The sequence below is a fragment of the Gallus gallus genome, chromosome 2 (assembly GCF_016699485.2).
Source record: "Gallus gallus isolate bGalGal1 chromosome 2, bGalGal1.mat.broiler.GRCg7b, whole genome shotgun sequence".
Taxonomy (NCBI): domain Eukaryota; kingdom Metazoa; phylum Chordata; class Aves; order Galliformes; family Phasianidae; genus Gallus; species Gallus gallus.
The window spans coordinates 116914775-116925815 of record NC_052533.1 but is presented as its reverse complement, the minus strand read 5'-3'; the positions used below and the strand labels follow the sequence as shown (position 1 = coordinate 116925815).

Here is an 11041-nt window from a genome sequence, read left to right as displayed (position 1 = left end):
CTCGCGGGGCTCTCCCGCAGAGCCCGATACCCCGCAGCCCACGGGGCGGCCCCGCGCCCCTCCGCGCCCCTCCGCGCGGCGCCGCGCCGGGCGTTGCGGGAGGCACCGCCCCACCGCGGGGCTCGGCCGGGGGCTGCCCCCTCCTCCTCCCCCCGGCCCGGCCGCCTCTCGGCCCCGCGGCCGCCGCTATATAGCGCTGTGCGGGGGCGCATCCCCCCGCCGCTCCCCCCGCGCCCCCGCACGGACTCTCCGCGGCGGGGCCGCCCCGCGCTGCCCGCAGCCGCCTCGGCCACCCGCCCTGCCGCCGCCGCCGCCGCCACAGCAGCAACAGCAGCAGCCGCCGCCGCCGCCTCCCCCCGGGGCCATGTCAACGGGCTCCGGGAGCGAGGCGGAGGAGCTGCCCGAGATGGACCTGCGGGCGCTACAGCTGGACTACCCGGCGGCGGGCAAGCGGCAGCCCCGTGGCGAGCTCTACCCCTCGGGGGACAACTCCTCGGCGGCGGAGGAGGAGGAGGAGGAGGAGGAAGAGGAGGAGGAGGAGGAGGACGGCGAGGGCAGCTGTGCGGCGGGGCCGGCGGGCTGCAAGAGGAAGCGGGCGAGGGGCAGCGGCCCCGGGGGCAAGAAGGCGCCGTCGGGGCCGCGGGGGCCGGCGGCAGAGGGGAAGCAGTCGCAGCGCAACGCGGCCAACGCGCGGGAGCGGGCGCGGATGCGGGTGCTGAGCAAAGCGTTCTCCCGGCTGAAGACCAGCCTGCCCTGGGTGCCCCCCGACACCAAGCTCTCCAAGCTGGACACGCTGCGCCTGGCCTCCAGCTACATCGCGCACCTCCGGCAGCTGCTGCAAGAGGACCGCTACGAGAACGGCTACGTGCACCCCGTCAACCTGGTACGGGATCCCGGCGGGCGGACCCGGGAGCCCGCAGCGCTCGAGTCGAGCCGCCGTCCGGGCGTTGCGGGCGGTGCTGCCCCGGGTGCCGGGGCCGGGCGGGTGCTGGCGGTGCGGGCAGTGGGGGGAACCGCACAGAGATCGGTTCCTCGGGTATGAAGGAAGGGTGTCCGAGGAAGGAGCGATTCCCAGTCCAAAACCGAGCGCCCACGAGGGTATGAAGTTGGCTCACGCAGCGTTTCCGAATAGTTTCTAAGTCGTGTGTTTATATAGAACGATGCAAACGGTCGCAAAGCAAGATGAGCGTTGCATGCCTGCTGAGAACAGTTCGTTGCTGACCGCCGCAGCGTTACGTGGAGCGTTTCATTATAATGAAAATAACGTAATGAAAATATTTGTTAGAGGAAGTCAGCTTTCTCGGTGCTTCCCGCAGGGACTAAAACACGATGACGTGTTTGCAAGCGAGGCAGAATTAGACATCTATCGGTAATAAAGCTCTGGTTTCACACTAGGATAAACTTTCTAACGCCAAATCCCTCTTTTTGCTTGCAGACTTGGCCATTTGTGGTCTCGGGACGACCCGATGCTGACACCAAAGACGTCTCTGCCGCCAGCAGATTATGTGGAACTACCGCTTAGCCAAAGTAATTTTTTTCCTTGTTGATCATTTTTTTTTACGGGCTGGATGTTTTTAAGAGCTGTGATTTGTCGGCTCGAGACCAGAAGATGGGGACCAAACCCCGTCTCTGTGTGTTAAATCTGTGTTTCCCCTCAGTTCTTTCCCTTAGAGCTCTGAGGGAAGTCTATTTAAAGCAGTAAAGGAAGGAGATGCTGGAAAGGAGAGCTGTTACGGACTGACTGCAGCCGCTGAAGTCTGAGATTTGGAAAAGCCTTTCCTGGGCTTTGCCATTCGTGCCGCTGCCTGAGGACCTGTTGTTCTGAGGCTATTAAACTAATGGAAGAGGAACAGAATGATGTAGAATTAACAGCATGGACCAAAATGCAACTCTACAAACTAACCCCAACCAGTGTTATTTGTATTCTAAAGCAAAGCAGTATTTTAGAGTAGCTTCGAAACTCAGATTTATAATATATTTTGATGGCTTTTGTATTCACGGGTCGGGTTTACTGTAACTATGCAATAAGTGTAACCATACTTTGTTTTTGTCCTTTTAACCGGAGTTTTCCTGGAAATATGTAAGCAGCTACATTCTGCATGTAGGCTACCACCCAATGGAATGAAACTAATTCCTTTGGTTATGCCTTGACGTGCCACGTGTAAGGATGTGGGGCTGTCCCCAAGATGTGGCACAGTTTCTACATCTTAATATGGAAGAGAAATTCTGCTCACTGAAAGGCCAGGGTGCACGTGCTGCAAAGAATGAATTGTGTGATGCTGCAATACAGCAAGGATTCAAAACGTGTTAAACATTATCTTCTGTACTGCCACGCTTCTCTTTGATAAGTTTACACTCAAATGAGTTCTAGTGATGTTTCTTCACTAATCCGAATGCTGTAATAAAAGGAGGATGCCATCAAATAAGTTGCAAATGTAAATAACTTTATTTTTTTATAAATGACATTAAAAGCTTGGTTACAATGACTTCTGGTACTGTGACAGTGTGTGGCTGCTTTAATGTAGGACCACCTTTGCAGTGCAGATCCTTGAAAGCCCCTTCTGTAGGCACACCCTTCTCTTCCCTACCTCCTGAGAGCAGATACACCTCCAGCAACAGACAAGGACACTTTCACCCCAACCTGCTCACATAAGGTACAGTACTATGACAATCAGCAGGGAAAAACACAATTTAACACCCTATGGAATTTATTGTCATCATCTTTTCTTTGAATTGGGAAAATAAACAGATAAGTAGATAAGAAAATCATTTCAGTCATTTGCCCTACTTCACAGCACGAAAGATAGCATAGTAGCTCCTTTGCAGTTCTTCAATTTCCCTTTTCCATCTGTAGTTTTGCTTTTATTTGTGTTTGTGCAGTGGGATAAGCAGCTGAGTTGTTCAAGTTGGAAGCAGACTTTTCCTGCTTTAAGAGCAAAACACCTGAGATAAAGTTTTCTTCTGCTCAGAATATTTTCTCAGAGGTTAATTCATAGGAAGGGAGAAGGCTGAATTGCTCTGGAGAAGAAAAGGCCACCTCTCCTTCATTTAAACAGCCAGGAAGGAGAAGCATTTGCTTAACAAGTATGAGTTTAGCCTGGTTTCAGGTCATCTTGCATTGCAGATTCCTGTTTTCAAATACTGCCTAGAAGCCCAGGACTGGCTTTTGGTCATATCTTTCATATACATGAACTGCAGAAAAGTGTTATTTTCCCTGAAAGATATGAAATAGTCCATATAGTTCATAGCCACCGAACAACAGAATGAGATCTTAATCCAGGATCTGCTGAAATTCTTTTCTGTGATATGAGGGCAAGTTGTACTGAGACTGCAGTCCAGTTTATCTTCCAGTTTTACCCATAGAGAGGCTGTGAAGAAGGGGGTATTCTGACTGGTAGTTGTGCCACTGAGGGAGGACTCCAACCAAGCATATCTATAAAGCTATATAAAAAGAAAACAATATGAACAGTAAATGAAAAAGGAAGGACTTACAGGAAAGCGTAAGGTATAAGAAAACCCAACTAATGTTTATCTGAACCCCAGAGAAAAGATTATTCAGCAATTTAACTAAGGTGCCACTTGAGATCATCTGAGTTGTGATACCGAGCTGTTTTTGGCCTTGATCCCAGCTGTAATTGCCTAACGACTCCAGGAGATCGGAAAAACAAGGGAAGCATGGAGTATTTTACACAGTATAGAAAGGTCCATGTGAAATGATGGAAAAAAATGTTCAGGGTAAATTCCCATATATGAAGTAGTTATATTAAGTAAATACAGTAGGCCAAAATCGGGGGTGAGGAGTGTGGCATGAAGGAAAACATAATATTGCTTCCATCCGTGCACCACACTACGTGCTCTCGTAATTCTTGTGTGTGTTTGTGGCTACAAAGCACATAAAAAATATTTTCTTTGCAAAATAATGAATGCACTTACTGTCTTTGTTGCTGTAACACATACATCCATGCGATGGGGGCACCCCAATGGACTATCGCCAGTTTTAGAACAGAAATACTCAACGTGCACTGTTGAGATTTAAAGACAAAACCAGGAGAGAAAAACACAGCTTTTAGTAAGCCTCATTTCTTTGTCTCAAATGCCTCTATATAGAGATACGTGTCAGGGTGTAATTACTTATCTTAATATGGCAATTAAGCATGTTTGAGTTTCTCCAATTAGGACGGATTCTGGTATTTCAGATCACTCATTTTAATCCTTGGGTTCATAAATATATATATATATTTAATAAAACAAGGTTTCTTCTTGTCTCTCAGTGAGAGGCCTTATTTGATTAGGAAGAAAAGACGCAGAGGTGCTCCTCGTGGATTTGTCCTGAGATGAGGGCTCAGGGAAACGCCAGGCGAGCCATGTGTTCTGGCACACCTCACTTTCAAAACTGCACACAAATACACATACACATTATTTTTAACTCACAAACAGATGAAATTTAGATCTGTGCTTTGTATGATCAAGATACTCTGTTTAAGCACTAACAGATTCCACAGGAAGACAATGTGTTGTGGGTCTTTATTTTTTAATGATGTTTTTGCCTACCCGATTGAGTAAATTCCTTTCGTTTTCAAAGTTTGAGTGTTTCAATTGGATTTGAGCTATGTAGGGGAATGAAGGGGGAATTTAGAATGAAAAACCATCTTATATTTCTGCAGTTCACAAACATGGAAGCGAGCAGTTCACATACATTTCTATTGTATTTGGCAAGTATGCGTTTGCTGATTATTTTGTTACATTAATGAAATCTTTGTTCTTTGGCAGAAGGTACAAGGCAAACCCATCTTGTTTCCATAAAGGTATACAAATTTGGCTGGCATTGTTTTACAAATAAGATGCCACCATATCTGCAGTTCATATTCAGCTGAGACCTGCTTCGTGTGCAATGTTAAATGCAGAGTACCTGCACTGACTGTCCTGGCAGACAATCAGGAGGAACACGTGTCTCCCAAAAGTATTTTTATGACTTCAAATTTGTATAAATGTTGTGTGAAATTTTGTTTTGTGTCTACTTTACGTGGGACTCTGACAGAGCTGATCATCAGCCAGAAAACTTGTGTCTCCAATGTGAATCCATTCCTTTCCAATACATTTTGTTTGCTTACACAAGGAAAATACATCACTTATACTGGAAAGGCTAACAATTCTGAGTAAAAGAAATGTAGTTTGCAATTAAGAAATACTTAACCCCTACATTTCCCAATTAATAGCTTTATACACAGACTATTTTAAAACCTCCCAGACATGCTATGAATTCTGATCAAAGATTCATTTTTCCAGTTCAGTAAAGATGACTGTATTAGAAGTACAGTTGCAGTAGAGGTCTCCCAGATGAATGAGGGAGAAATTCACTTTAAGATGTCATTAACTATCTAGAAGTTCCTCTATCTCTCTTCATTGGCTGTAGAAGGGCCCTGATGTGACCAGTTAGGTGATTCAGCCAAATATCTAACCTTTTAGTTAGCCATCCAAAACTTCATATTGTAATGAAAAGTTTAAGTGACTGAACTTCATAGGAGCCAAGCGAGATAAAAAGAAGGAAGAACTGGGTTGTAGAGCTATTCACCCATGAGAGCTTATAATATAACCAAATAATAGTTGCATTAATTGAATGAAATTTCATGGAAAGCTATCCATTCTACTGGAGAACAGTCACTTCCTCCACAAGTAGCTAATTCTACAAAACAGCACATATGGATTTGGTGTTGCAGCAGAGATTCTCACCAAGACTAATAGTAATTAGTCTAAGAATTACGTTCCATCACCGAGCAGTGTTTACCACTCTCCATTCTGAGAACTGAGAGATCTGTACACAGATCAGTGCACAGAGGATGGATGCTGAGCTGACTCCCTCACTTTCTAACTGCTTTGGCCTTTGCCCATTCAAGGGAAAAAATCATGTGGCGCTCAGTGCAAACTGTGGGGAATCCTTAGGAAACAGTTATTTTAACAACTGAAGATAATAATTTCAGCAGGATTACTAGGAATGCGCACTCATTTTCAAGGGTCTGAAATATTTGGGAGAGTCAATCCTGTGGTTTTCAAAAAGATTTTCTTCCCTAAGTTTAAAGCAGATTTTTAAGCAACTGAGCAAAAATGCTTTCACACTGGGACTCTGAAAACGTGGGTATGGTCAAAAATGATTTGTGTGGGGTTTTTTTGAGAGATATATCCATTTAAGCACATGCTTGTTATAGAAATTGATATTTCTAATATATTCTGACAAGAGTGCATTGGGAGAGGCTCCTACATTACATAGTCTCGTGTCCCAACAGTGCAGGCCGATTAAGATTCAGGTACTGAGCAGAAATAGGTTTCAGTTTCTGAACAGCTTGCAAATTAATTACAAAAGTAATTTTTTTAAATGCCTTATTTGGAATGCAGCACAGGAGAATCCTGCCAGAGTTAAAATTCCTAGTCAAATTAAGACAGCTAATCTAGGTGTTCCTGTTCCGGCAGGGGGATTGGATTGGACTGGATGATGTTTTGAGGTCCCATCCAATCCCTGACATTCTGTGTGATTCTGTGTGATTCATATAGAATCTATCCAGCAAGACAGACAAAACTGAGAAAACCTACCGGCTAATGAATCACGTCTGTAATGTTGGTGCTGGTGGTCTGAGAGGGTCTGGGACAAGAAACATGCTGTCATACTATTTGAAGAACTATAATTAACCTTGATGATGCGATTGGAATTTAGCAAGCAGAGGAAATCACTCAATCCTCTCATGCTGGTGGAATTGTTTAAAAGAATTAAAATTTCCAGTGTCGAAAAGAATTCATGCTGTTGCAAGTGTTCCAAAACAAAACAAGGCGGAGCTGAAAATTTGAACAGATATGAACAGGCACAAGCCCAACCCAAGGAAACTAATTGCTCAGCATCTGGAGCAAAAAGTTGCAAGAACAGCAAAGGGTTGCATCACTTTATAGGAGTTTACAAAGTTCAGTGCAGTGCACACAGACAGCATGTACACAGCGGATGGAAAACAGCAGCATTAGCTTATACTAGTTTTCATAGGAATAACAAGAATAAGCTACATGGATAGGAATTCTGAAAACAAATGGATTGTTCTTTAATATTTATTCTGATCTGCTGTGATGGAAGAAGGAGCAGTATTAACACTGTAAATCCTAGTCAGTAAAGGGTAAAATTCAGGCCAGCAGAGGACCACAAAGGTGATTGAGGGCCTGGAGCATCTCCCTTAGGAGGAAAAGCTGAGTAACCTGGGTCTGTTCAGCCTGGGGAAAAGAAGACTGAGAGGGAACCTGATAAATGTTTATAAATATCTAAAGGGAGGTGGAAGGCAAATGGATGAGGCCAGACTCTTCTGCGTGGTGTGCAGGGATAGGATAAGGAGTAACGGCCTAAAACTTGAACACAGGAAGTTCTGTATTAACATGCAGAAGAACTTCTTAATGGCAAGGGTGACAGAGCACTGGAACAGGCTGCCCAGAGAGGTTGTGGAGTCTCCTTCTGTGGAGATATTCAAGACCCAGCTGGATGCCTACCTGTGTGACTTATTGTAGGGTACCTGCTTTAGCAGGGGGTTGGACTCAGTCTCGTCAGATTCCTTCCAACCCCCACAATTCTGTGATTCTTACTAGAATGTACCTTTCATGAGGGGAGATTTTGATTAAATGTTAGTTGGAAAATTTTCACTCAGAGGGTGATGAAGCACTGGCACATGGATGCCCCATCCCTGAAGTTATTCAAAACCAGGCTAGATGGAGACCAGGGCAGCTTGATTCAGTAGGTAGCAACTCAGCCCATGGCAGGGGGTTGGAACCAAGATGATCTTTAAGGTCCCTTCCAACCCAAGCCATTCTATGCATGCAGTAAGGATAAAAAGTAAATAAAGTGTAAATGTTCACAGAAAATCTTGGTTGTTTGTAACAGCACAAGGAACTACTGTATTCCCTGAGCATAAGCACAAAGAATTTCAAAGCAGTTCATGTCCTGAGTATTATTCAGAGGACAAGTTGTTCAGAGGAAAAGGGGACCAAAGTGAAACTGAAGTCTTTTGCAATAAGGAACTGAAAGACCCTGACTGCCCTGTGATTCATTTCTTCAGGGAAGTCCCTCTTGCTCTGTGAAAAAGGCTGGAGAGGAGTGGAGTAGTTCAGTGTTCTGGGAAGCCTCAAGAACACATAACTGCTAGAAGACGTAGAGTCTGTGGTCATCATGGGGAAAGCAAAACCAGTGTCACTTTTTTCTCCTGTAGATGCAAGTCATCTTCCTCACAAAATAAACATGTACATTAAATGTTTCCTACTACATAAAAAGGAGACCTTGGAAAGATGGTTAACACCAAATCTTCTTACTTGTTGAATATCTGATGGTTATTCTGGCATCCACATGGTCTGGGCCTGTCTGCATCCCTTTTGGGGAGAGAGTGAATATACGCATTAATGACATCTGCTCCAGGCAGCAATCTGTGATTCCCACCCCAAGTAGCAGAGAATGCCTTGCATCGTTTTGTTCTGATTTCTTTCAGATCTGACAAATGGGTTGTGTCCGTCTTGGAAACCACTTACATTACCCTCCTCTCTGTCCCACTGGGACATCACTAAATTTTATTCGTTTATTTTTTAAGTGGAAGGAGGCAAAATGATATGAGATTACGTTACTGTTTACTAGGAAGGAGGTTTGGTACATTACAGTTCTGAGGAAATATATTCCTAGGTGTGACTTTTTCATATGAGTATGCTTGAGATTTGCCAGGCTTGCACATTTGAGAACAGCTTCGTAGAACTGTGATGGTTAACCAAGACCTTCTCTCTCTATTTAGAAAGATCTCTGGGGCTGTCCAACTTGAGAATCATAGATAGGTTTCATCATAGGAGGAACACGTATCACATCTGTTTGGGTTGTCCCCAATTCTTGCAGTGTTTTATAGGAAATAGAGAAAAATTTGCAGTATCTGAGGGAGAACTGTTTGGCTGGATGACATGTTGACATGGTGAAAACCAGAAAAGAAAGCAAGGAGAAAATGTAATAACTTTCTGTAGGGCTACTGGATTAAAGCCTAGCTGCCATATTGGTGGAGTTCTGTGCATCACAAAAACTGAAGAGACTAAGAGACCAAAATGTACAGGTAGACCACTGGAATAACAGCTCATGAGTAAATCTGACCTCATCAGAAATGACAGTCAGCTGATACACAGAGAGATATGTGTACAATTAAGCTGTCTCAACCTTGGTAAAGATATTCAGATTGCAAGTCTAATATTTAAGGCAAGACAATGATGTTCCTGAAGCATTAACAGACAGCTAAAAGGAAATCGGAAAGTCACAAAAGATCTGAAAATTCTCTTAAATGACTGAGGTGCCTCATTTTGGCTAAGACATAACAATATGTCATAAATATGCTTTGAAGATTATTTCTCAAGCCATTAATCATAGCAAAACACTTGTAACTGCAGGACTTGCTGCCAATCTGTTTCTTACAGTAGCTTCGTTTGAGGTGTTTGCCCATCCTGCAGTACACACCAGAACAGTTCGTTTATCTTAGGGGACTATTTCACGTTTCTTTTCCACTTTATGTATTCTGCCTGATTCTGTGATGCAAATTATGCCATAAACACCTTGTTCATCAAGCTTCAAAGATAAGAAGACACATTTTCCCCTTCCAGACTGAGTATAGCCCTGATGTGGGTGGAACAGCTGTGCAGATCTGTTTTTGTTTTTTGTTTTTTGTTTTTTTTTGCCATCCCTCACTGTGGGTAAAAGCACACCATTTTCCTCTGTAAATGGCACAAATGCATTGCTAGTATAATCCGAGGGTATCTTGAGTTTGTAAGAGAGCAGCAGCTATCACAGATTGCCACCACCGTTACTGTCAGTTATCATCAGTTGATCCCTTCACATTATGAAAGAGAGGCCAAAGACAACTGATACCTGAGTGTCTTCACCCCTGTGCTCTCTTTACACTCACTTCTGTGTGAAGGAATGGCAGCTGGGCTCCTTCTGAACCGAGGCACAGTATTCACACACTCACCTCACGGTTGTACCTTAGACTGGACTAAGTTTGCCCCGTGGCAAAATAAAAACTAAAAATAACAATAAAAGCATCCTTACACGGCTTATAATTTTGGCACAGACCCTGAGCCATTCTCCCAGGTAACGCCAAGAACATACTGTGCGAGTCAGTGACGTGTAGGGGTCACTCACAATACACAGTTTACATGAAGTCACCTTATCGTGGAGGCATGAGCACTGTGGACAGAAGCTACCCCAAGGACACCGGGCTTTAGAGGCGTAGGGACAGTCTGGGTCCCAAGGGATAACACTTCGCCGTTTCTACTAGTTCAGACACAAGCTCTGAGTTTCCAGACGGAGCCTCCAGCTCCCAAAAACTCCGCGGGCCCTTACTGCCCCCTTTCGCCTCTTGCGCGAACTGCACCCTCCTCGAAGCCGTTCTGAGGGGGGCAGGGCCCCCCCCCCCCGACAGAGCAACGCAGCCGAGCAGCCCCCAGCAGCTGTAATGGGGCGGGGGCTGTGCCATGGCCGCCGGGGCAGCCCCGCCTCACTCCTCCCGCGGCCGCCCCGGGCGCAGCGCGGGCGCCACCAGGTGGCTGCCGCGCTGAGGTGAGCCCTGAGAGGCGGCCTGCTGGTCTGCTGGAGCGCTGCTTCCGGATACAGAGTCCTCTGTACGGCAGGGACACGGACCCGATGGAGTGTGTACAGAGGAGGGACACAAAAATGATCTAAGGGATGGAATACCTGCACTGCGAGGACAGGCTGAGGGAGCCGGGGCTGTTCAGCCCGGAGATGAGAAGGCTCTGGAGAGACCTGATAGCGGCCTGTCAGTATCTAACGGGGCTGTAAGAAGGGGACAGACTGCTTGTCACGGTCTGTTGCGACAGGACAAGGGGAAATCGTTTCAAAACAAAAGAGAGGAGATTTAGAGTGGAAATAAGGAAAAAATGTTTTAGAACAAGGGTAGTGAAGCAGTGGAACAGAAGTCAGAGCCACCACAGCTGTAGTGCTGCCACAGCAGTAGCTGAAGGGAATGTGCATGGGGCAGGAGGGAGA

General features: G+C 45.6%; 1 protein-coding gene and 1 long non-coding RNA gene across 3 annotated transcripts; one reads left to right on the top strand and one right to left on the bottom strand.

Moving 5' to 3' along the window:
- Window positions 1-300: 300 nt before the first annotated feature.
- MSC (musculin) lies at window positions 301-2486 on the top strand. Of its 2 annotated transcripts, XM_418293.8 has the most exons (3): window positions 301-883; window positions 1436-1527; window positions 1659-2486. In XM_418293.8, exons 1-2 carry the CDS (start codon window positions 365-367, stop codon window positions 1520-1522), a joined length of 606 nt encoding a protein of 201 aa, XP_418293.6. In that variant the 5' UTR covers window positions 301-364; the 3' UTR covers window positions 1523-1527; window positions 1659-2486. The 2 variants fall into 2 exon arrangements, with proteins under 2 accessions (XP_418293.6, XP_015138366.2); XM_015282880.4 differs by having other exon boundaries at window positions 1436-2486.
- A 130-nt stretch (window positions 2487-2616) lies between these two features.
- LOC121109873 lies at window positions 2617-10440 on the bottom strand. Its single transcript, XR_005857624.1, has 3 exons — window positions 10202-10440; window positions 3934-4022; window positions 2617-3441 (listed from the first exon to the last, which is right to left on the bottom strand). It is a non-coding gene; the product is annotated as an uncharacterized LOC121109873 (long non-coding RNA).
- Window positions 10441-11041: the final 601 nt, after the last annotated feature.

Excerpts from the sequence above, each read along its gene's own strand:
- MSC (XM_418293.8), top strand. The coding sequence starts at position 365 with ATGTCAACGGGCTCCGGGAGCGAGGCGGAGGAGCTGCCCGAGATGGAC. Across the intron at positions 884-1,435 it reads ACGTGCACCCCGTCAACCTG|ACTTGGCCATTTGTGGTCTC; the intron begins GTACGGGATCCC and ends TTTTGCTTGCAG.